At 42.7% G+C, this 26,792-nt stretch overlaps 1 protein-coding gene across 3 annotated transcripts in view; it reads right to left on the bottom strand.

Annotated features, from left to right (window-relative positions):
* KLF7 (KLF transcription factor 7) overlaps positions 1-26,742 on the bottom strand; it is a 97,721-nt gene extending 70,979 nt beyond the window's left edge. The window contains exons 1-2 of one of the 3 annotated variants that reach the window (XM_060194056.1): positions 26,165-26,742; positions 5,905-6,023 (exon numbers count right to left, since the gene is read on the bottom strand). In XM_060194056.1, coding sequence (XP_060050039.1) covers positions 5,905-5,964 — 60 coding nt within the window. In that variant the 5' untranslated portion in view covers positions 5,965-6,023; positions 26,165-26,742. The remainder of the gene's footprint in view (positions 1-5,904; positions 6,024-26,164) is intronic. The other 2 variants (XM_060194055.1, XM_007520188.3) reach the window with 2 other exon arrangements.
* Positions 26,743-26,792: the final 50 nt, after the last annotated feature.

The raw sequence follows: 26,792 nt of genomic DNA, 5'->3' as shown, positions 1-26,792 counted from the left end.
TTCACATTGTTCAACACAGGACAATGGCAACTCACCTATCATTTTAGGAACAGAATGCTCGTGACATTAATATTTTTAAGAACTGCCAACACTCATAACCATAAGCTACCTGCAGCTTTTATTTTTCAAACAGACTTTATTAGAAAGCATAGTATGAAAACATCTCATTAAGACTTTAACTGACACAGCTGAAATCTCTTGCCTGCTATGCTTTGATCTGTGACATGGAAAAAGACCCACTATCTTTTCCTCTTTTACCTCCCTTTTTTTTCTCATATGGGAGAAACAATTAAAAGAAAATTTGAGGTTCCAAAAGAGTTTTAAGCCATAATACATTTACTTAAGGTGAGCAATATATATACATATGTATATTGAATATGGAATGTGACAATACCTTTGCTTAGCAAGAGTAAGGTTTTAATTACGTACAGACAAAAGAAGGGAAGCTATAAACCTAAGAAGACCAGTAATAGATGAAATACATATGTCTAAAGGCTGTAAGTATTCTCAACCCCAAATATCTACTCCATTTTATATTCTCTTTAGAAGCAACTGTAAACTTGCAGGAAATTAAAGAAAAAAAAATTTAGAACAGTTTGGGGAATTATAGAGAAGAGCTGTGAGATGAATAGGAAAGGTCATCAAGTTTCAGATGTGACTGGGAAAGTCACTAGAGAATGTCCCCTCCTGTCACCCACCTTGTTCTTTCCCTTACAGCCAAAGCACACTGCACATCTGCATATGCCTTTATTCATCTATTTACCTAAGCTTCATCAAGGCCAGGGCAATTGTCCGTTTGAGTCATTATTGCATCCTCAACATCTAGTACAGTGATTGGCACATTGAAAGTCCTCTAAAGAAAAAAAACCAACTGAAAGGAAGTGGGAAAGAAAGGGAAAAGTTAAGTGTTGGAAGTAAGAAAAGAATGAGGAGTGTGGGGAGTCAGGTGGTAGCGCAGCAGGTTAAGCGCATGTGGCGTGAAGCGCAAGGACTGGTGTAAGGATCCTGGTTCAAGCCCCTGGCTCCCCACCTGCAGGGGAGTCGCTTCACAAGCGGTGAAGCAGGTCTGCAGGTGTCTCTCTTTCTCTCCCCCTGTCTTCCCCTCCTCTCTCCATTTCTCTCATCCTATCCCACAACAACAACAATAATGGCTACAACAATAAAACAATAAGGGCAACAAAAAGGGATAAATAAATATTTTTAAAAAAGAATGAGGAGTGTGACATCACCAAGATGCCAACACAAATTGGTCCTGACTTGGCTCCCCCTCTTGAGCAGACTAATTAACAATAATTCACGTATAAGACAGCAGTGAGAAAATAATAAAGAGTGAAGTCAGAAACGGCACTGGAGAGAAATGAGATACAGATTCAAAACTGGTCTTTCACTACTTCTCAGTAATGTCAATAGTTTACTGCAAATGACTGTGATGGGTCCAATGTCTTCATCCCTGGTTGATGGATGACGTACTTCAATCTGCAAAAAAACAGGTGATTCCAGGGACTAAGAGTGAGCTCATACCAGATGTGATGTGGCTAACATGGAGAGGTACACAAGTTTAGGGAAAAATAATTCCCAACAGTCAGTACTTTCAACAGGATTATGTTGTTCTCATCCCTCCATCTACAACACTCCTCATTAAGTCAGTCTCCCCAGTCAGTACTTATGATCTCCCTTTTTTTTAATATATATTTTTTTATTTCTTTGGACTGAAATCAAGAGGAAAAAAGGAGACAGGAGAGCAAGAGAGACGCCTGAAGTGCTGCTTCACTACTACTGAAGCTTTCCCCTTGGAAGTGAGGACCAGGGACTTGGGCCTGGGTGCTTGCATATTGTGACATGTGCAGTCACCTGCCTGTGCCATTGCCTAGCACACGCTAAGCATGGTCTTTCCATTTTTTACTTGACCATGAGGTTGAGAGAATGCAAGACAGACTAGAGCAAAACACATTCTGGAGTCACTTGTACTCTGTTCTTTAAAAAAAAAAAAAAAAAAAAAATTTGAGGTCCTGAGTTCAATCCCCGGCAGCACATGTACCACAGTGATGTCTGGTTCTTTCTCTCATTCCTCCTATCTTTTTCATTAATAAATGAATAAAATAAAAAAAGAGAAAAAAAAGATTTGCTGTGACCAGGTGGTGGCACCCTTGATTGAATGCATACATTAGCATATGCAAGGTCGCAGGTTCAAGCCCCCAACCCTTACCTGCAGGTAGGAAGCTTCACAAGTGGCACAGCAATGCTACAAGTGTCTTTCTTCCTCTCCCTATCCCTTTCTAGCTCTCTTTCCCCTTTCAATTTTTCTCTATCCTGTCAAACAAAATCAATAAATATTTTTACAGTGTTTTAAGGAAATACTCATTGATCAGCATGAGAGAAGATCTGAGAATCTTCTCAGATCTTCTGTGGGATACGACTCATGCTTCTAAGCCCAGAGATCTAGCTGCGGCACCACTCCCAGGCCACAGTGCACGCTTGACCTCTTCCCTGGATCAGAGCAGAGCCCTGGCTAGGCTGGCCTTCTCTGGAATGTGGCATAGTGCTCCCTCCTCCTCAGTCCTGATTCTGGGCAGAAAGCTTTCTCCTTGTTCTGTCTCCCCAAGGACCTCTACTCCCAGAAGTAAATATCTCCCAGGATATCCTGGGAATAAAGCTTTCAGAATTCCTCTCAGTCCCTTCACTCACTGTCACCCAAGAGAAGAAGTGATTCGTGCATGAGTGATACTGGAAGAAACCCAGGAGTGTGAAAACAAACAGCACAGAGCTGGATCCTGGGAGTAGGAAAGGAGCTCTCCTCAGTCCCCTGCCTTGGAGGAAGCACAGTGGGGCTGGGGCCGGGGCCCGGTAAGTCACAGGGACTCCTACAGACCAGTTGTTCTGTGGAATGTATACTTTCCCACTAATGGGCCAGACCATAAATCAGTAGAGCTTAGGGATGTGGTAGCTACCGAGTGGCGGAAAAGTCTGCACTGCCGCATGAGTCTAAATCTAGATTCATGGAGGATAAACCTATGTGTCTGGTTCTTGCATTTTCTCAAATAGGTGAGGGAGGGACAAAAGAGGGTTGAGTTACTGGCCCCACTAAACAAATAGCAATTATATGAAAACTAGAGACCAATAATAACAATCCCAGAAGTTTAGAATATATATGTATGTGCATGCTTGTATATATACATGAAAGCCTTTAATTGGCCCATCATTTCATCATGTGAAGTGCTCTAAATAATCAACATACATAAAGACCAGTGGGGGGTGGGAGTGGGTGGGAGGGATGGGTCACAGTCTTTTGGTGGTGGGAATGGTGTTTATGTACACTCCTAGTAAAATGTAGTCATATAAATCACTAGTTAATTAATACAAGAGGGGGAAGATTAATTGTATGTCTCAAAGTTTTTCAAAAACACAAACTGAATCTCTTCAATATATAGGCTGTGTAACTGATATGCAGACTCTCTCAAAAGCCTAGACCAAATAGATCAGAAGCAACCAATGGCACAGCTATATACAAGATACTGGGTACTGTACAGCAAACCCTGACAAAAGGACTTTTCAAAGTTAACCCAATTACCAAATAATGTGATGATAACATTAACTATCGATTGTCTTTTTGAACCCTAAGACAGCAGGAACCTCACATCTCCACTATAGAGAGCCTCTACTTCCCCCAGTCCTGGAACCATTGGATAGGGCCCACTTTCCAGTATGCCTCTCCCAATCCATATCAAATAATATTGCATCTGCTGATCACAACCTAACCAACGCAATGACTGCCACCTCAGCATGCTTCACTTCAGACTGTGTCCAGAGACTTCACGTGTGGAATGACAACCCTTCAGCTTCATTGCTCGGGTGAGACCTTTCCTTTCATGGTATACTCTGGTTCCATCTCAGGTGGTTCACTTTCTAGCGAAGTCCCAAAACCTAGATATACACTAGTTTCTGTGAGAGAGAGCATATGTTCACACATATCCGTAAACTACTGCAAAATATATACCTGAAAGCAGAAGTACACTAGAGTTTGCAGTGAGTACCCCCCTAACACTTCCTCTCCACTATTCCAAGCTTTGGGTCCATGATTGCTCAACAATTTGTTTGGTTTCGTATGTTAACTCTCTTTTCAGCCACCAGGTTCCAGATGTCATCAGGATGCCGGCCAGGCTTCCCTGGACTGAAGACCCCACCAATGTGTCCTGGAGCTCCTCTTCCCCAGAGACCCACCCTACTAGGGAAAGAGAGAGGCAGACTGGGAGTATGGACCGACCAGTCAACGCCCATATTCAGCGGGGAAGCAATTACAGAAGCCAGACCTTCCACCTTCTGCAACCCTCAATGACCCTGGGTCCATGCTCCCAGAGGGATAGAGAATGGGAAAGCTATCAGGGAAGGGGGTGGGATATGGAGATTGGGTGGTGGGAATTGTGTGGAATTGTACCCCTCCTACCCTATGGTTTTGTTAATTAATCCTTTCTTAAATGAAATAAATAAATAAATAAAAAGAATAAAATCACCATTTTTCAATAAATCTGTTGGTAGTGAACTTTGAAATGCTATCTCCTGATCAGAAGCATGTTATATTTTCTTTTCTCAATAGTTGAGGGAGTTTCTCCTCTAAGAAATCAAAACTAGGGAGTTGGGCGGTAGTATAGCTATTTAAGCACAGGTGGTGCAAAGCTCAAGGACCGGTGTAAGAATCCCGGTTCGAGCCCCCAGCTCTTCACCTGCAGAGGAGTTGCTTCACAGGTAGTGAAGCAGGTCTGCAGGTGTCTGTCTTTCTCTCCCCTTCTCTATCTTCCCCTCCTCTCTCCATTTCTCTCTGTCCCATCCAACAACAACGACATCAACAACAAAAAACCAACAAGGGCAACAAAAGGGAATAAAAATAAAAATAAAAATAAACAAAAAAGAAATCAAAACTAAACTTTAAAAAAATGAACATAAATATTTAATTTAGCTGAAAAATATATGACTGTCAGGTTGGGGAATAGGTCCGATTCGTGATCTCAGGCATTTCACGGCCACACTTCTCTGCAAATTACGTTGATGGCAGAAGCCCAGCTGCATACTCAAGTGTTCCGTCACATTCCTGACCCCTGAGTCAAATTTCTCATGTGGGAGGTTGGGCCAAAGATACGTCCTGTAAAAGCCCTACAAAAGTGCTTGAAAGGCTGACCTTCCTCACCTTCTCAATCTCCATCTCTACTTCCTTTTGAAAGCTAGAGGCTTAGCACTCAGGAGACAGTGAAGCAGTAATGCACCAGACTTGCATGCCAGAGCCCCTCAAGGGGCTCAGTACCTGGCACCACCATAGTCCAGAGCTGACCAAGGCTCTTCTCTCTAATGAAGGACTCTTTTTAAAACTTTTTTCATTATTACCTTTATTTACTTATTGGATAGAGACAGCCAGGTACCAAGAAGGAAGGGGGAGATAGAGAGGGTGAGAGACAGAAGAGACACCTGCAGCCCAACTTCACCACTTGTGAAGATTATTCCCTGCAGCTGGGGACCCGGGGCTTGACCCAGGTCCTTCTGCACTGTAACATGTGCACTCAACCAGGCCCCTGAGAGAATCTTTTATATAAAGTTTGGAACCTTAAGCACATGTGACACGAAGGGCAAGGACCAGCATAAGGATCCCAGTTTGAGCCCCGGCTCCCCACCTGCAGAGGAGTCACTTCACAGGCGGTGAAGCAGGTCTGCAGCTGTCTCTCTTTCTCTCCCCCTCTCTGTCTTCCCCTCCTCTCTCCATTTCTCTCTGTCCTATCCAACAATGATGACATCAACAACAAGAACAATAATTACAACAACAGTAAAACAACAAGGGCAACAAAAGTGAACATCGAAAAAAAAAGTTTGGAGCCAGAGCAAAATGGTTGTTGTGAGCAAAAAGGATTCCATCTGACATACCTGGAGTGAGAGAAGAACCTGTTTGTGATCTGACCCAGGCAGACAGATCAGAGAGGACATGCCAAACCATCACACAGACAGCTTCCCAGAGCCACTGGAGATGCAGTCCACTGTGTTCCCTTCAATACACACAGTATCTTTAGTTTGAGTGTTATTTTAAAAAAAAAAAATCCAGGGAACTTGAAATAAGTATTCAGAATTCTGGCTTCTTTGGAAAAAACTGGAAGAATAGATCTGACAGTAAGCTTTGCACTTCTCCCCAGTAGTACTCAACTAGAGTTGATGTTCTCTGGGCTGCCCACAGTCTCCGCCACTCTCCACTGTCTCACGCTCTGCCTTCCTCACTGGCATCACCGGCTCTTCCCAGTGACCATCTCTGTACTGCCTGCTCTGATTTCTTCTTTGCCAATGTCTGCTTTGGGGCAGCGGTTATTTATACTCACCCATTCTCTAAAGTTCTTGGCACCACTGATACATGACACAAAATTACCCAGTCATCACCCATACCCTCTAATGTCCTTCCTTTGTTCAAGTCCACAAGAATAAAGGAGTCTCTCCCTATACTCAACTCTTTGTTCTACCTGATGCATATAGTCTTCTTGTAATGTGTAGGGGCTAATAAATCGTCTTTTCCCTGACGCCACTCACTTATGTGCACTTCTAGGTCTATTCAAGAAATTGTTGGCCTTTCCTTTTTAAGATGGGATTTCAGTAACTTTCTAGGAAGAAAAAATTTTTAAATATGTTAAAAGGAACACCCCACTCAGAAGTGCCGTCACTATCTCCCTCCCTCCGTCTTCTAGATGAGCTGGCCACTGTCCTAGGTCCAGAAGGGCTGTCAGATCACCTCCAAGAAAGAAACTACTGGGTCCCTGACCCAGGTGTACCCACATCTGCTCTACCAGTAGGGTGATTAACGGTCCGAGCAAGAGCTGGTCACCACCACACACTTGTGCTCACACACAGCTTAGTGGCAGTGCCATCCACTGTGGCAAGTTCATTCCTGTGATGGTCACTGATGACAGAACAGATGGAGAAGGCTTCTCATTGACAGAGATACAGATGTCATGTCCAGGTGAGGCAGTGTGAGAATCTATCTTTAGAGCTGGTACAGAGTCAGGGAGGGCCACAAGTCTGAGAGATCACACATGCCTCTCCTGTAGGACCAATTCCCATGTGGCATAAATGAGTCTGCCCCCGGACATCAGGCTGAGGGATCCTGGCAAGTCTAGCTCTTGTGCCCACATAAGTCCCCATCTTTTCATCTACCATGTGATGTTTCATGACCATAACAAAATATTTTAACGGTGCTGAATTTATCTGAACTTTAAGTCAGTTATTTTATATTTATCTAGATGTTTTGGCATATGAAGCATTGAGACTAAGTTTACTTTTTTTCAAATTTGTTTATAAGCTAACACACATGGGCACCGGGTGGTGGGTGGCACAATGAGTTAAATGCGCATGGCACAAAGCACAAGGACCAGCTCAGGGATCCCAGTTTGAGCCCCAGGCTTCCCACCAGCCAGGGGGGTTGCTTCATGGCGGTGAAGCATGTCTGCAGATGTCTATCTTTCTCTCCCTCTATGTCTTTCCCTCCTCTCTCAATTTCTCTCTGTCCTATCCAACAATGACAACAATAACAACAACAACAATGATAAGGGCAATAAAAGGGAAAAAAATGCCTTCAGGAGCAGTAGATTCATAGTACAGGCACCAAGCCCCCGCAATAACCCTATAGGCAAAAAAAATAATAATAATAAAATGAAAAACAACCAGCTAACACACACACAGTCTGATGTCTCCATACAACTATAGACCTTTTTCAAATGTCCTTAACTAAAGCTCAAGTAACAGTCCCATTTGAACAAGTCAGAATCATCTACATTCCTGCTCAGATGACTGAATAGAAAAAACAAGAAGGAATGATGCCAACGAAAAGTACTAGTTTGAGACTTGAGACAAAAGCCTCCCATACTACAGAATAGAAAACAATAACAGTGTAAAGCATGTGACAGTTCACAAAGCACTTTCACATTCATGTATCATTTGATTATAACAATCCTATTATTATAATCCTACACTGCCTATAGGAAAATGCAGCGCAGCAATTTTCTCTGGCTTATACTTACAAAAATCAGGACTAAATTTCAGGTTTTCTGACTCCAAATCTATTGAATTTATCTACCATACCAGTATTTCTCACTTCTCACTCAACTTCAGTTCTCTTCCACTGTGATGCATTTTTTTCCAAACCAGCATTCCATCTGCACAAACATTTCCCAATTATTTTCATTTGGAATTACCTCACAAAAGTATTATGTATCATTGTTGCATATACTGAAAAATATTTTTCTTCTATCAGCAACAACAGCAAGAACATAAGATTAAGAACAATAAAGCCAAAATGATGGCTACAGATCTGGGTCAGAGGAGAAAGAGAAGAGAAGGAAGGAAAGGAAGGAAGAAAGAGGGGAGAAAGAGGAAAAAGAGGGAGAAAGGGGAAAAGAGAAGGAGGAAGAAGAGGAAAGAAACGATAGAAAGAAAAAGCAAGAAGAAAGATGATCTTACTTTATGGGAATGTTAAAGATATGCTAAATGAAAAAAAAAAAAAAAGAGGAGGAGGAGGAAGACAGAAGGGAAAACACTAAGCAGAACTTGGACTGGGTTTGGTGTATTGCACCAAAGTAAAAGACTCTGGGGTGGTGGGGAGGGCTCAGGTCCTGGGACATGATGGCAGAGGAGGACCTAGTGGGGTTGTATTGTTATGTGGAAAACTGGAAAATGGTATGTATGTACAAACTATTGTATTTACTGTCGACTGTAAACCATTAATCCTCCAATAAAGAAATTAATATATATATATACATACATATGTATATGTATATATATATATATATTAAACAAAGTTGATACTCCTCGAATGACATTTGAAGAATTAAGAAAGAAAAAAAGAGAATGAAAGAAAGAGAACTGGAAAAGGAGTAATATTGGCTCCCTATGTGTTCTTTAACTTACGTGTTATTCTGTTGTTATTTAACTTCATGTTCAAGAAACCTGAGGAGTACAGTCCACCCTTTGAGAAGCACTGCCCTAGGCCATTCTGCACCACTCACTGTGCTAACATTCATTTAAAGTATTGAAATGAGGCTCACAATTCTTGAATGGTCAATACAGGCTTAGCCTTAAATAAGGGATCAGTGGGATGCATTGGATCAACCTTCTCGTGGTGCATCCTGTGAATACCCATTCATTGGGGAAACTGAGGATCCTTCCTAGCATACTGAATCCACATGGATCCCAGTCACTTTCAAAGCCAGCAACAAGCAGCTCCTGACAGCTTTCAACCTGACGCTGTTGACTGGCTACGGAAGAAGGGCAAACGCTAGAAGAAGAAGGGATCAGTAAAGCTCAGGCAGGCTAACTGCAAACTCAGAGGGAACGGAAGGGCTGTGAGTAGATGTGGACTGGTCCTCAATGAATCTGTAAAATCCTAGTTCCGACGAATAGGAAGCATTAAAAAAGGAGATCATGATTAGAATAGAAGGAGAAAAAAAAAAAGAGGCAGGCACAATTTGGGCAAGAGACAAATGGTTTGCACTTTGCTTCTCTTCCCTAAGAAAACTGCAAGGACATTTCACGTTCACAGAAAGCCTGCCTTTTCCGACTCACCATTCTTTTTCCTCCTCTTCTGCAATATATATTTTTTTCAGAAAATTTCCATAGTAGCTAAATCATACAGGAAGGCAAAGTTATTAGTTTAAAAATATTTTTAATTAATATATGTGTCAGCAACATAATGACCCACGGTCTTCACTTAACACTCAGAATGTGTTGTTCTATAAAGTACAAACGTAATTTAGATTGAAGAAAAGAGAAAGGACCACCCAACATCAGGTAATTCAAAGTAATGGCTTTTTTTTCTAAAAAGGAAAAGAATGACCCCGAGAATCACCATCAGGTCAAGCTAAGAGATCTCCTTAGATCTCCTTAATGTAAGAGAACCAATAGGAACAGAGTATTTTTTTTAAATACCCCTAATGTAGAATAGCATCCTGAAAGCATTAGTAAAATGAAGGCCGAGTGCCTTGCTGGAAGTATTTGAGTGCTAAGGGTAGGAAGAAAGCAAATGACTTGATTCTCAGGAAAGTAATTTATTAACAAGCCTTGGAGTTCTTCACACAAAAAAAGCATCACTTCCTCAGTGACACAATTAATACAGAATTCACTTCCACTAAACAAACAAACAAACAAACAAACAAACATCTAAAACAGTTAAGCAGGGATCTGATACAACAGGTATATATGCCAGACTAAGAAATCTCGGGCCTGACTACAAGCTCCTAGTCTACAAAAAGGAATTTTTCGCCACCAGGATGCTGGCCAGGCTTCCCTGGATTGAAGACCCCACCAATGTGTCCTGGAGCTCAGCTTCCCCAGAGACACACCTTACTAGGGAAAGAAAGAGGCAGACTGGGAGTATGGATCGACCAGTCAACGCCCATGTTCAGCGGGGAAGCAATTACAGAAGCCAGACCTTCTACCTTCTGCAACCCTCAACGACCCTGGGTCCATGCTCCCAGAGGGCTAGAGAATGGGAAAGCTATCATGGGAGGGGGTGGGTTATGGGGATTGGGTGGTGGGAATTGTGTGGAGTTGTACCCCTCCTACCTTATGTTTTTGTTCATTTATCCTTTCTTAATAAAAAATTTTTTAAAAAAGGAATTTTCCTTTTTTATAGATATAATTTTTTATTTATAAAAAGGAAACACGGACAAAAAGGATAGGAGGGGTACAACACCATATAATTCCTACTATCAGAACTCCGCATCCTCTCCCCTCCCCTGATAGTTTTCCTATTCTTTATCCCACTTACCAGTTAAGCCGGGGGTGTGGGGGGGGGGGGAGGGCGGAGGGTGTCACACAAAAACCATGACAATAGCAATTGTTTATTAGCAGGGTTCTGACCAAAGAAACTTTCTGCTTCCTATTGTCCCATTTTGCTTCCACTTAGACCAAGAGGCTACAGGCTCAGGAAACCTTAGTCAATTTCCAAATTGGAAAATGTTGCAAATACCAGTGAGGAATAAACATGCTCTGGAGCAACTGCTCAGCCCAGGCAGGGAGAGGGCTAAACCAGATGGTCTTTTCCATCCCAGATTTCCATGATCTACAACAGAACCTGGACGACTAGGAGAAATTGAGATGCAATTTGAAAGCAGATTTATAAAACAGAATCCCAAACAAAGACATTCAACATGACAGGAAATAAAAAAAAAATCTAAAAAGATAAGAGCGGGGGGTGGGGGCAGGTGGTGTTGCATGTACATGGTTGGAAGCACAAACACCAGCGCACGGTTCGAGCCCCTGGCTCCCCACCTGCAGGGAGGGAAAGGTCGCTTCACAAGCAATGAAGCAGGTCTACAGGAGTCTCTTTCTCTTCCTCTCTCTATTTTCCCCTTCTCAATTTCTCTCTGTCTTATCCAAAAATCAAAAAAAAAAAAAAAAAAAAAGGCCACAGGAGCAATGGATTCACAGTACAGGTACCAAGCCCCAGCAAAAACCCTGGAGGCAATATCTATATGCATATCTATATATATATATAAATTATAAATACATAAAAGTGGATACTGGGTGAGACAACATTGGAAAAATAAAGGTTATCCCCAAACTTATGTAACATTTTGGAGGGGAAGATGCTGTTCAGGAGATGACATACATGCTCACTAAGCCAGAGATCAGAAATGAAGCCAGGCAGAAACAGTGGGGTCAAGGTGAATGGAAGAATCTCTGAGCTAACAGCACTAAAATTAAAAAGAAATTCAAAATATATATGTTGGCCAAATAAAACAGCTCTTCAAAACAGTTCATTCTAAAAGCTATTTGTACTCTATACTAATCTAACTGTCCCTAGTTCTACATATACATATGAGGAAACTAAAGACCAGAAAAATCAAGCCATTTGATGATACATACAAAATAGCATGTCGGGGCTGGATGGTGGCACACCTAGTTGAGCGCACATGTTACAATGCGCAAGGACCCAGGTTTGAGCCCCTAGTCCCCACCTGCAGGGGGAAAGCTTTACAACTGGTGAAACAGTGCTGCTGCAGGTGTTTCTGTCTCTTGCCCTCACTATCACCCTTCCTCTCGATTCCTGTCGGTCTCTAGCCAATAAATAAATAAAAACAATTAGTAAAATCAAATAGCAGGTGTCTATAGCTGAACCAAAGTATTATACAGCATAGAGAATGAACTGGAAATGTCCTTTCAAAGCACCCCTCCTGCCAAGCAGCGGGACTTTCCTCCTCTGGTTTCTATGTCACTAAGAAAACACAAATACACACTCCTCAGTAGGGGGAGGTTCTGTATCCACACCAGGCTGGCATCTCTGAAATAAATCTCTCCATAGGTGCTGGGCTAAAACCTTCCATATGAGGAAATCATCTTCGTGTTTTATAGCGGCGTATACACGAGTCTCTCCTCTCCTCCATAACACTCCCAACACCAACAACCACATCAAATTATTGCTTTTCAGAGGCCAATTCAAAAACGTCCTACTTTATCACGGAAAGAATATTCCTTGTGTGTGTGAGTGCTTCCATTATGTCTTATTTGAAAGGAGGGAAATGAAATAAAAATCCTATCCAACATATTTATAGATCTCATAAAACCTGATTCACTCTCATAAGCTGCTGTAAGCTCAGTCATCAGGTAAAGCAGAAATGGCAGTACTGTATTATGTTATATATCCCTAATTCTAACTCTTGAAAAAAAAAACAATAACTGCAGGCTGGAAAAACTTAAAGGAAGTAAGTCAAGCAGAAGTAAGCCGGGAAAAAAAAAAAGGAAGAACTGGTTGGAGATCTGCATGAATGGGCCAAGCAAATCCCTAATGTGTGAATCTAGGTGAAGTTTCCGGGAGCACTCGAAATTGCTAGTGCTACTCCAATTCTAAGTACATGAGACTTAATAAGCACTCCCTCTAAGATATGGACACGGGATACCCTATCTGCTGCCAGCATTTTTCCTTTGCCCTATCTTCATCATTCATTCTCTCTTAGATGCACTAATCACTGGAAAAGAAATCTTAGCAAGACCACTGACATGGTGTAAGGGAAAAACAATTGTGCCACTTTGCACTGTCGTTGAGAAGAAGAAGGATGGATAAGAATGTAAAGAAGAGAGCATTTGTTGAGTGGATACCATATGCCAGATGGTGGACCAGAGAGCCAACACGCCTGTCCTTACTTAGGCATCATTAACTCCATGCCGCAGATGATGGAATGAGCCCCAGGGATACAAAGTGAGGTTCTCAAGGCCTAAGTTCTGCCTGATTTTAAAGCCTCCATGTGTTTGTTCTATAACACTGTGATCTCAAAGAGACAGAGCACAGTCCAATCCTTTATTTTTTAAATTTTTTAAATTATCTTTATTTATTCATTGGATAGAGACAGCCAGAAATCAAGAAGGAAGGGAGAGATAGAGAGGGTGAGAAACAGAGAGACACCTGCAGCACTACTTCATCACTTGCAAAGCTTCCCTCCTGCAGGTGGGAACTGGGGTTCTTGTGTACTGTAACATGTGATTTCAACCACATGCGTCATCACCTGGCCCCTGAGTTTTACAGAAGAAAAAGTATGGCCCAGAAAGAAGACAGTCTGTTGAAATCTATTTAGATCCACTGTGGCCAAGTTATGAACTTTGGTTTCTTCCTTGGTGTCTCCCAACTTCTATCAGTGTAAAACAGACAACCTGGTTCTGGATCCTGGTTCAACCACTTCCAAGTGTTGTGACTTCAGGAAGCCATATAAAACCTCTAACTAACCTCAGTGTCTCCATCTGTAAAATGGGAACAAGCAAACTATGTATCTTCGGGGTGTTTTGTGAGGATTAAATGAAATGCTGCCTAATGGTGCCCAAAAATGATCCCCTTGGGGAAGCATCTGACATACACTAGATCTTCTTATGATGCTTGGAAGAAATGCCATGTGTTAAGAGAGAAGAAAAGTATGTTCCGCCGGTTTTTTGAAATTCATCTGCTCTGCAGCTGCAGCATGAGAACTTGCTTAATCTTCCTCTGACCCAATTTTCTCACCTCTAAATGGGAAATTCTGTAACATCTGCCTGCTTCCTAGTTACAGAAAGAATGTGTCAGTGACAAAGAGATCATGAGGAATGCACCCCATACCTATAAGACAAAGGCTCCATACAGATGTAAGACTCTTTTACTATTTTATTATTACGGTTTTATTATTTTGGATAAAGTCAGAAAGAAATTCAAAGGGAAGGAAGAGACAGAGAAGAAGGGTGGGAAGGAGGGATCTGCAGCACTGTTTCACTGCTTGTGAAACTTCCCTCCTGCAGGTGGAGAGTGGGGGCTTGAACCTGGGTCCTTCAGTGCTCTAACGGATGCATTCAACTAGGTGTACCACCACCTGGGCCCAGATGTTAGACTCTTGGAAGCAAGCACAGGAATGCTTATCACAGCATCTTTTGGTCCACAGTAAAGAAAGTGAGAACCTTGACAGAAAGAGAAAGAGGTAAATGCATAGGCAATGGCTGTAACAGCCTTGGAAGGCGTAAGTGAAGCCAGCAACTCGATCTGACAGGGAATAACACCTAAAGTCGCTTATGAGAGAAATCATTTCTATACAGGGGCTGCCTCACAGAAGACCTCCTTTCCCACCACCAACAGGGACTATGCTCTATTACCAGGGCCTATGGTGACTGCATGAACAAATGTTAGAATCTCCAAAGATGGGGGGTAGTCTATTTCCTCTCTTTTGTATGCTGAGAAAATGTGCTGCTTCTCCAAAAATAAGATCCATCACTAAGGCCACTCTGGCCACTCCACTGAATCCCTGCCCCTGAGCTGGGAAGGTGAGCGGAGGGCAGGGGCAGGGGCAGGCAGCACTCCCTTGCAGAGCAATTGCTCCTGGGCTAATTGCCGTTTTCACAGCTGGGTTGAGCTTTCCAAAAGGCATTCTTCCACCCTAAACTCTAAGCTCCTCTCATGATGTTCCCTCTTGCCAGCCATGCCCCCATCAAAGACAGTTTTGTAGATGAAAGGATGCAGCTACAGTACATACATTTTTGCAAACATCACAGTTTGAAAAAAAAAAAAAAAGAGAGATGTTTCTAAGGCTTCTTTGTGAAAATCACCACATGCTCACAGTCCTTACCGCAAGAGCTGAGCCTTCTGTGGCTGGGCCGGCAGCCTCCTTGCCTGAATGTCCTCAGTGGCAATTCTTCCACAGTTTATTTTTGCTCCTCTTACTAGAAGCATGCACCCTTTGAAACTCTTTGTAAACAGAATCGACTTCCAAGCAGTGAGGTCAGAAATAAATATGGAGAACTGCTACTAATGCCTATCTGGCACCATTTGACAGATGTGCATGCAAGCATCCCTCCGTCTGAAACCGCAAAGCAGGCTGAGGTAAGTGGGGGGAAAAAAAAGCCAAGGGCCTACCGAATGATTTATTTGAAGCATGGCATGGTTGCAGTATGATGCCTAACACCCAACACCGCAACAGTACCAGAAAGAGAATTTGACCAGGTTAAGCAAACCTCTAATGGGTCATAGGAAATAGGAGTCAAGTGAGGCTGCATTAGACAGCTAAGGACAAGGAAAACCAAGACCAGAATGAACCAAAGCTTGGCCCGTCAGTATTAAGCAATGAGCTGGATGGAAGACATCTGCCAGTACCACGTGTATGATCATACACCTGTCACATGTACGTTCCAAGTTACACAAGAAATGAAACATGTTCATATGAAGATGTAGTTGGTACCAGCAACTACTGGGGGGTTGGAAAAGTCATGACATATTTTGCTATGCAAAAAAATGACTTTTCTGACAACCCAATATAGTGTAACTGTTGTTGGCCTTCTGTAGATTCAAAGCTTTGGTTGCATATTGAAATAAACTATGAGATTTCAAAAAAAAAAAAAGGATACTTGGGTTCCACGCAAAAGGATTTAACTAGCCCACCAGGTAAATTAACTGAGATTTAATCATTATTGATAGTCAAACCTTAAGTGACACTCACATCATATTTTCCCAAACACCAAGCGTTAGCACCAAGTACATGCAAAGTTCTCTAAGAAACTAAAGGGTTATAATATTAAAAGTTTATCATGAAAATCATAGCTAGGACATCAGCTCTGCTCTAAGCTAGACAGCCTAACTGCCAAAATTAAACAACAGAGGAAAAAAATAAAAGAAAAAAAGTTATGTATAGCACAATATGGAAGTACAAAGTTTTACACATAAGGACGGAAATAGGACAAAGAAGGAGTTTTCTTTCTTTCTTTCTTTTTTTTTTTTTTACCTTTTTGCTTATTTTGAAATGGAACAGGAAGATAGAAAGGGACATCTGCTGCACTGTTTCACCACTCATGAAGCTTCCCCCCTGCAGGTGGGAACTGGGGCCTTGCACTAAGGTCCCTCCACACTATAATGCATGACTCAACCAGGTGTACCAGCACTCAGCCCCCAGAGTGGGACTTTTCTAGAAGAAATAGCAGTGATCTAGAAGTTAATGGATGGGATGAATTTAGACAAAGAGAAGCAGAGGAGGAAGGAAGGAAGAAGCAAAAGACTAACGGAAATGACATGCATAATAAAGACAGAAGCAGGAAAAGCACAGTCATCCCATTTGGGATGACATTTACTATACATGAAAGAGAGGAAACTTGTGACTATTTCCTAGGCCCCGTCTTGGAACATAATGATTTTGTAGAAATTTGGCCTCAACCTATGCGTCACAGGGGTCACTGACATTTAGAAAAACAGTGATGAAAGGAGGAAGTCCATGCAAAGGAGCAAGCACAGAAGGAGCAGAGAACTGAAGACTATGCTGAAACCCTACAGGAACTAAGTCAATGGAATAGTTCAAGGATTTGATTGAAGTGAAAGAGAGAAATCAAAGATGAGTGGAATTTCAAACCTAGATCATTAGAAGCAAAACAATGTCAACAAACAGGGAAAGGAAAAAAAAAAGATGAGTTTTATGACTGTTATAAAAGTTAGGATGTCCATAACATACCTACAAACACAAGCCAGTTGGTACCAACACCAGCCAGTTGGGTCTGGCCAGAGTAAGCAAGCTATGTTCTTCCTTCCCCAAAAGGCACAGAGTGATTAAAGAGGACTCTATATTCTTACCTTTAGGTTCCTGATTATTAAACAATTTGCCCTGTTTTATATCTTAATGCTTTTCAGTCACCAAGTCCCTGGGCAGATGACTTCACCAATGTGTCCTAGAAACCCACCTCCCCAGAATCCTACCCCACGAGGGAAAGATAGAGACAGGCTGGGAGTATGGATCCACCTGCCAATGCCCATGTCCAGAGGAGAAGCAAAAAACAGAAGCCAGACCTTCCACCTTCTGCACCTCATTAAAAAAAAATTCTGGGGAGTCGGGCAGTAGCGCAGCAGGTTAAGCACACGTGGCGAAAGCGCAAGGACCTGCGTAAGGATACTGGTTCCAGCCCCCGGCTCCCCACCTGCAGGGGAGTCACTTCATAGGCGGTGAAGCAGGTCTGCAGGTGTCTGTCTTTCTCTCCCCCTCTCCATCTTCCCCTCCTCTCTCCATTTCTCTCTGTCCTATCTAACAATGATATCAATAACAACAACAATTAAAAAAAGGGGCAACAAAAGGGAAAAAAATTTCAGAAAAAAAATTCTGTTCTGGGGGCTGGGCAGTAGTAGCACAGTGGGTTAAGCACACATGGCATGAAGCGCAAGGACTGGCCTAAGGATCTTGGTTCGAGCCTCTGGCTCCCTACTTGCAGGGGGGTCGCTTCACAAACAGTAAAGTAGGTCTGCAGGTGTCTGTCTTTCTCTACCCCATTTTCCCCTCTTCTCTTGATTTCTCTCTGTCCTATCCAACAGCAACAACAATAATAATAGCAACAAGGGCAACAAAAAAAAGTGGGGAAATGGCCTCCAGGAGCAGTGGATTCGTAGTGCAAGAACCAAGCCCCACTGATAACCCTGGAGGAAAAAAAAAATCTGGTCCATACTCCCAGAGAGATAAAGGATAGGGAACCTTCTAATGGAGAAGATGGGATATGGAACACTGGTGGTGGGAAGTGTATGGAATTGTACCCCCCTCCTCCTCCACAGTTTTGTCAGTCATTATTAAATCACTAATAAAAAAATGAAGTAAACATTTAAAGAGTGAGAGGGAGAGAGAGAGAGAGAGAGAGAGAAAGGGCTGTTGTGTCTTCTTGTACTCAAAAAGTCAAAATTCAAAAATTCTCGGTAGGGAGCAGCACCTTAAGATTTATAAAAGAGTGGTTTCTAAAAGTCCCAATTAGGACTCTCTCAGTTCAAAACTGTGGAGCTGAAACCCGGAGATATCTGGAGTTGGATATACAGATCAGAGCTCTGAGGAAACAAAGAAGTCCCCATTTGGGAAGAACATTTTGCTTTTTGGGGGTCTTACATGGGATCTATAAAATAAGTTCCAAAATAGAATGCCCACTATCCTAACTACCAGAGACTGAGAGCAGGTGGGGGTGGCCAACAGAGACCAGTGAGCAAAGGAGTTAACAGGCACCCCAAGTTTCCTTTTTTCACTCGGCATTGTATAGTCAGGTCTGCTTCATTCTCTAGCCCCAAAAGCACATTAAAAAAAACAAAAAACTTTACATAGGGAGAATTCCTTCCCAACTGTTCACTACAATATGTAGTATCTTTTGTGTTTAAATTTATAAAACATTATAACCTCAGTACCCATCCAGTTCTCTCAGGAATTCTAAAAACACGTCAAAAAAGATTTTCCTGAGTTGGCACATGGTTGTTATTAGAGTTTCATGCAGTCCCTGCACTGGCAAGGTGTCAGAGACAAAGCGTCAATTTCACATGAATGCTTTCTATACAAAACTCTAGTCCCCTCACCCACCTAGCTACCTTCCCTATCAGCTATAGCTTAATGACCCCTGCTTCCTCCCATCCATTTGCATAGTTAAGAGAAAGTGCTTTTCTTTTTTTTTTCTTTCAAGACTACAGATATAATTGAGGGCTTTTTTTTTTATTAAGCACAGGTTACCACATATTAGAAGTAGGAAATGAAACTCTTAAATTACACACATAAATCTTCTCCAAGATACTCCACAGCTATGTTTAAGGCCCAGATGATTTGAAAATTCCTCTAAGGCCATACCACCCTGAACACACTCAGTCTCCTCTGATCTCAAAATCCCATTTACTCATACAAGTAAGAAGAGGATTTCCTTGACTTTTCTTAACAGAGATAATGGAGAAAAGAATAAGAAACAACTAAAAGTCTTTCATGGTCATGTGATGAAAAGCAAGTAAATGGGTCTGGGCATTCAAAGAATGACAGCCCCTGAAGTCATCTTCAGTAGTTCACAAGTGAGTGACATTGGTGGGTTCAGAGCCTCATTTAGCTTCAGCAATCACTTGACCCAATCCTAATGGTGAGAGCCGATGAAACCAAGACCATTTCAACCTTGGAAATTCTAAGATTCTATGCTTCTAGCTTTGGTACCAGGTCTGGGACCTGACTTTCAACATGACCCTCAGGAAATGTCAATAACCCCATATTCAGAAATAGATATAGCATATGGCTGTCTATCAATTATTTTAATTACCTCTAATCATTTCTGAGTGACACAGTCATAGATGCTGTTTCCTGGCCATTATGGACATGGGTGTTCACAATGTCCACTCATCCTCAAAATGTCACCAGGCCCCAAAGTGTCATTACCAAAGTGCACAGTAGAATTCACCAATCTCAGGCATGCTTTATAACAAGGTTGTGGCAAAATTAGGTATAGACTCATATTCAAACACTCAGAAGACAATGGATATCTACACAACTTCAGTTACAATTCTGAATTACTTCTTTTTGAACATACTCTCTCTTACAAAAAAATCAAGTTCATAGAGGGTGGATCTCTATCCAATTCAAGGTTGCATTACCCCATCTGTATTCTGCACATGACTAAAGACTGAAGGATTTACCATGAAATGTTTTCCATACTTTAAAGGAAAAAATAAATAATAAATAAACCCACAATGTCTATAACTCTAGTAGTTGGATCAGAAATGGTATCACCAAGAAATAAAAAGTCATTCACACCTCCAGTGGGCTGATACTGGACCCACATTCCCAGGCTGCTGTTTACGCTCGGCGTAACAGCCTGTGGTAGGAAGGGCAGTTGAGAGTGGCTGTGGTGGAGAGTACAATGAACACTCAGCAGGATCAAGCTCTCTGGATCACACCAAAAATATCAAGTAATAAAAATGTAAAGGACTCATGGCAGTTATTGCTATGTGAAAATTAATGCTCGGTTTCTACATTAGCAGCAGAAAATAAAGATAGAAAAGGGGGGGACAGGTGGTGGCACAGCTGGTTAAGTGGACACATTACACTGCACAAGGATGTGGGTTCAAGCCCCTAGCCCCACTTGCAGGGGAAAAGCTTCATGAGTAGTGAAGTAGGGCTGCAGGTGTCTCTCTCTGTCTCTCTCCCTATCTTCTCCTCCCCTCTCAATTTCTTTCTGTCTTTATCCAATAATAAATAAATAAAAATATTTAAAAAATAAAGATAGAAAAGGCAGAAGAACAAGATTATGACCAAGTTAGGGTAAAAAAAATGCATTTCTTGGAGTGAGGAATTTGTACACTAAATGGAATAAGGATGGTTTCTTATGTAGATGTTCTGAAATGTCCTTACGACCTAACTGGGGGGGGGTGTTTCTTAAATGTTCTGATGTTATATGTAACATGAATGAGAGGATTTTCTATACTTGTCCCACCAACTTTAACATCATTAGTTGGCCTGGAGTTTCCTGATCACTGTACTTGATAAGACCTGGCAATTTGGGTTAAAAGGTCTCCACCTATTTATGCTAGGCAAGCACCTCTAAACAGGCCTATTTAGGAAAAGAAAGGTATTTATCTGAGCAGGCTCCACCTTTCACCCTTCTGGTTCAACTGAGGAGCTGTCCTAAACTTTCAGCAAATCTCAATTCCAACACATATGCTAACTGACACACTGAATGAACCAGAATCTCAGAGGCATTCAACTCCCCAGTTGAAGGGTGAGCAGAGAAAGTAAGGCAGTACCACCAACCGGAAAAACATGGTACACTGACCAGCACATCACATCAGGTGTCCACAGCTAGCCTACCGAAAATGAGCCAGCTGGGTCTGGGCAAAGTAAGCTATGTCCTTCTTTCCTTTAACAGACACACAGTCTGATTAAAGAGGACTGTTGTGCCTTCTTGTACTCGAAAAGTCAAAATTCAGAAATTCTCGGTAGGGAACAGAATCTTAAGATTTCTAACAGTGGTTTCTAAAAGTCCCAATTAAGACTCTCTCAAAGCTATTTTCATTTAAGTGGTGAGGCAAATACCCCCCACTAGCATTTATATTTAGAGCCATCTGGGAGTGAGGAAGAGCCCACATATGAACACTGAAGGTCTCTGACATACTCGTACATAAATCATGTCAGGATGAAGCTGTCACAGTGCATATTCAATTCTGCACTTTAAATAGGCTGGACCCCAACATAACACCCTCCTTGGAGTGGGGTGGGAGTTTCTCAAGGAACAAAGAAGTCACTACTTCCTTTTAAATCACACACACACACACACACACACACACACACACACACACACACACACACACACACCAGATATAGCAAAAATACCTGCATTGTAATATTCACCCACAGTAAAATACCAAACTGCAAACAGGTAGGCTGGTAGTACTTAGGCGCTCTTCAATCTAGACAAAGACGAATCAATTAAAAACAATCTAGTAAGGTGTCTCTTAAAGAAAGGCAAAGCGTGACTGATCACAATCACACGTGCTTTCATTTGTAAAGCAACATTTCTTCAGTGACTGCCTCGATATCAAGAAAACCTAGACAAGGGCAAGGCTGCATTTTCTTCTCATCTATCAAGACACTATTTCAGATTTGAAGAAAAAAAAAAGATGTATGGTAACTGAAGAAAGAGCACACAAATCACATACCAAAAGTAAATAAATAAACGAACAAATAAATAAATAAGAGTCAGCTATTTTATCCTTTTAGTGTGGTTAGCAAGGCTCCTTTGTGTCTAAAATTTCCCTGGGTGGTGCTGTTGCCAAAAAATTCTAATTCACGACAAGGTTTCATACAAATTTGGGACAGAGGTGAACCTGCAGATGCAGGGCCCCTTCAGTTTGCTTTGTCTTTCTGGCTGAGGCAGCACCTGGCCAACTCGGGCCTGAAGAAGGCAGAGCAAAGGCAAGATCACCACATGGAGGAAGAGGCGAAGCACATCTCACATCCAATCCCAGCTGTGTGTCATGAGGCTGTTCTTGGAAGGCAACCATTTCTGTCAGCAGCCCCCTAGAGATGCCTCATACCAAAGGGGCTTGTAAAAAGTGTTTCTGGGTGCCTGAAAGCAAGATGAAATTGCAGCATTATGGAGATGCTTGAGTCCTCCTAGTAGCCAAGTATGCCATTAGTTTAAAACAATAAGGGAGTGGCAGAGGAGTGAGGAATGTTCTATGATTTATTTATTTGTTTCCAGTAGCAGTGGAAAATTTTCTCTGAGCAAAAGGGAAGCCTGAAACTGACCCCATCTGCCAATTATGAATCAGCATTAACAACAAGCATAACTCCATAAGTTTTCTCATAAACACACCATACTTTTCAGTGGCATGAAGCAAAGCTAAGTGCAAATAAGATTTAGAACATCCACAGCAGCAATCATAAAATACCACACTAAGAATACACCCAAAAATCTAACCATCTTTTGTAGCTTCCTCAAGAAAAATAGCCCAAGGGTGTTAAAGCCAATCCTTATTTCTTTCCCTGGTGGGTTTAAGGGGGGGGGGAATCATTGTTTCTTTTGGCAACAAAACTCATGAATGGGTCTTCCTTTAGCCATCATTAAGTGGTACTCCATAAGCTACTCCAGCTTCTGTCTTTCCTCTGACTTTTTCTGACTTTTGCTCCGACAGCTCTTGGAAATTTTCCTGCAAGTTTTCAAAGAGCTGAAGGCTAGTAGCCTTAAGAGTTGTGCGTCAGCTAAATTCCATAAAATAATAGACTACATAAGCACAGTGTAATTTACAGTTATATGACAAGCAGAGATGATGTTACTTGTGCCAAGTGCTTAAGTATGCAGTCAGAGCCCAGGAACGAAGAGTTGTTAATGTAGGATGTCCATCTGGATTTTAAAATCATACCGGCAATGATTTTCAGATTCAGAATTGTACATGGCTAAAGCACCACTGCCTGAAAATCCAGTGTCAAAATGATGACCCTCATGGCAGAAGTGCTGACACAGGCTCACTGACTATTAAATGGGTGAATTATCCCAGAAGACAAGTTTCAAATAAAATCTCCCAATAGTTTATTCTCGGTTTTCAAGTGCACAGATGTTCTCTGGTTCATTATCTAAACTGCTTCTTTCCCCCCTTACGAACCAAATATTGGATATTGGATACATAGATATTGGAATCTATGTATTTCCTTCATCTCAAGGCAGGTACACTGTTCCTTTCAAGAAGAACATCTAATAATTATCTCTTATTTGACCTCTAAAATCTGATTACCCCTGAGCATCGGGAAACTTCCTCCTACCCAGGGTTCCTTGGAACAACCTTCTTGAGCTATTCTCTGAAAATAAGTCTTACATCAACAATCCCCCCAAGGAACAGCAGGGGTGGGGGGGGGGAGAAAGGCTGGAATATGAACTTAAGAGTTACCATCACCTTTTTCCAGAGTAGAGCAGAGCAGAGCAGAGCAGAGCAGAGCAGAGCAGAAGGCTCTATGGACAGCTATCTTATTTCAGTGTTCTTTCCCACAAGTTATGCATGGATCAGTACAGGCCATCAGTACATCACTGAAATTACTCGCAAAAGGGTTTTTAACTGAAGGTGGTGAGCAGTTGAAGAGGGTTAAAGGAATAAAGGGGTGAGGGGGGGAGAGGACTGGAAATACCTTTACTGGAAATGGATTGCAACTAAACTAAAGGTTCCCTGAAGGAAATAAGGAGAGATGGGAGAAGTCTTCCCTAGGAAACAATAGATCTAACACCTCCCCTAATTAGCAGACCAATGACTTTTCTTTTCTGATCTAGACTCTCTCCAGAATGGTTTAACTAAATCTAGAAAAGCAGGTTTCCCCTGAAAAGGCTTCAAGCAATCATACCCCCAGCCCCAGCCCCACCCCCAGCATCACCACCACCAAAGCAGGCTTTACTACTGTGAAAACTTGAATCAAAACAAAGTTGTGTGATTCATCAGGAGGGAATGTTGTAACAAATAATGCCAACTTCCCTCCCTGGAACACTGCTTAACAGTCACAAACAAGGGCTGCATGGGCAGGCTGACTAAATCAACAGATTCCCTTCCCTAACCTGTCTAGACAGTTGTTAATACGCAACTAATTCAACACCAGTGGACTGACAGTGTGAAATGAATGCTAAGTCAGAAAAATGAAATTCCGGCAACATTTCGGTTTAACTAGCACACATGCAAAATAAAAGAAGGGGGGAATCTAGAGAAAGTCTTCATGAGCTAATCTTGTTAAGAATGAAGGGAAAGGCTGCATTGAAGAAGTGCCTTCTGCTGAAAACATGTGAACCGTATGTGCGTTTAGACAAAGTCAAGGGTACCTGCCAGCATCTTCAGAAGGAATACATGTGTGGATAGACAGACAGACACCCTATCCAATAACTCAATACCTGCAGGAAAACTAATCAGGAGAGAGGAGCAACTAGCTGACAATAGAATAATCAGAGGATCACTTTTGCCATGGGGTTCCTTACACCAAAAGTCCAGTCCCACTCACTAAAGCAAGCAACTGTTACATCTCAGCATCAAGCTGGCAAATTCTGCTTTGGATCCTGGCAGAGGAAATGCAGCCCCGTTCATTAGCCTTAACAAGCTGCTGTCACTGAGCGACAAAGTTGCATGGGCAGCCACACACCAAGCCCGCTCAGCCCTCCCCAAGGGCAAGCAGTTAGCTCCAAGACAACTATCTAAGTCCACACTTTGGATGTGGATCCAAATCCAGACCATCTTCTGCTGCTTCTTCTTTTTATTGGACTTTTCAGGGTACACACTGCAGAACTATTCCAAGAAAAGCCGCAACACCTGCCCCCCTGCACACCCCCCCCACCTCTATCTTTCCTGCAGGATATCCCTCAGCAGCTTCTAACCCAGGCAGAGCCAACCACCATTCCTGAGGAGGAGGCAGATCTAGCACTTCCCATTGACCAGCACTTTATCCCACTTCACAAAGCCCCAGTGAACTTGTCACCAGACCCACGAAGCCCTCCCTAGGGCACCTAACCAACTTGGTTGGCTTCGCCGCCTTTCAGCATCCTAGGAGTTTCTTAACTAGTCCTCTAAGACAAAGTCAGGGGCATGGAGACACACATACCCCTTTGTCAGAGGCTGTGCTGTCTGACCAGAGATGGACACCAAACAAACAAGCACACACACACACACACACACACACACACACACACACACACACACACACAATGGGAGAGACAAGGACACTCTAGAGGGTGTTTTTCTTTCTGAAGATACTGCCCTGGGGAAACCTACAGTGCACGTTCAGCTTGAGATAGATTCATCTCCCTGTCCTCCTCCTTGGAGACATGCATCAGTATCTTTTGTCACTGGGATCCGCTCCCTTCTGCTCACCTTCTAATGTCCAAATCAAGTTCCTATATATTCTATATTAACACTGGCTTCTTCTTCTAGCGTTTTGACTGGGAAAACGCTCCGCTTCCTATGCCCCCCCCCCCATCTCATGGCCCTCAGCACCCGCTGAGATAAACCTGACTTAAGGTGCCATGCAGGTGGGGCTTCTCTAAAGAGGGATGCAGTCTTCTGCCAGCCCCCCTCCCACATATCTATCCACCCGGCCCCTCCGAAGCCCAGAAGTTAAGGCTGGTGTCTGCTGGGGGCCAGTGAGCCCGACAACGTATGTGCAACGATGTGTGTTGGTGACTGAACCCCGGACCCAGGCAGCTCGGTCCGGCTGCTCCGCTCCGAATACTAGGAGGGCTACAAGGTGGGTGGAGAGGGAGGAGCGGATGCGTGTTTCCGAACACATTTTAAGCAACAGTCAAAAATAAAATAAAATAAAATATAAAACAGCCAACAAACAAAAATTCACCCCCCCCCCCAAGCCCACACCAACGCAGCCCCTGCATCTCCGCCGCCGCCGCCACACGATTTACACAAGTAATTTAAATCATTCACCTGCTGCCAGGTCTCCTCCAGGGATGGCAAAGCTGAGAAGTAGCCGGTGTCGTGGACGAGTTGTAGCTCCTGGAATATACTATAACTAGCCAACACGTCCATGCTGCTGCTGCCGGGCAAAGCGGGAGGAGAAACCCTCCCCTGAACACAGTTGGGTCTGTTTGTTTGTCAGTCTGTCTGGCTCACCCCCCAAGAAGGCAGACATCCAGTGGCCCTTTTGTTTTTGTTTTGTTTCAGTCAACTAAAAAGGGTAAAAAAAAAAAAAATCAATGCGGGAGAGAGGGAAGAGAGGAGGTGAGAGAACCGAGAGTGAGTGGGGTGGATGGAGAGGCATCCGGCGTGTACAGTGCAGACGGCTGCCAGCGAAGGGGCACTTCTCCACGAGCAGCGATTCCCTGCCAGGGTTCTAATCACTCCAGCTCGTGGATCAGGAAGGGGGATGCAAACTCACTGACACCGAACTGCCATCTATTTCTGCAGCGCTGTTCGCTCCTAATGCAATCTTTGCTCTTTATTTTGGGAGGCTGCATTTTTTTTTCTCTCGCGATCGCTTCTCTCTCCCCCCCAGCCCCCAACCTTCTCTTCCTCCCCGCCCCCTACCCCATCCTTGCTAGTTTGTAGTCTCTCC

This window comes from Erinaceus europaeus, chromosome 7, assembly GCF_950295315.1.
Source record: "Erinaceus europaeus chromosome 7, mEriEur2.1, whole genome shotgun sequence".
Taxonomy (NCBI): Eukaryota; Metazoa; Chordata; class Mammalia; order Eulipotyphla; family Erinaceidae; genus Erinaceus; species Erinaceus europaeus.
This window is presented reverse-complemented; position numbering and strand designations above follow the sequence as displayed.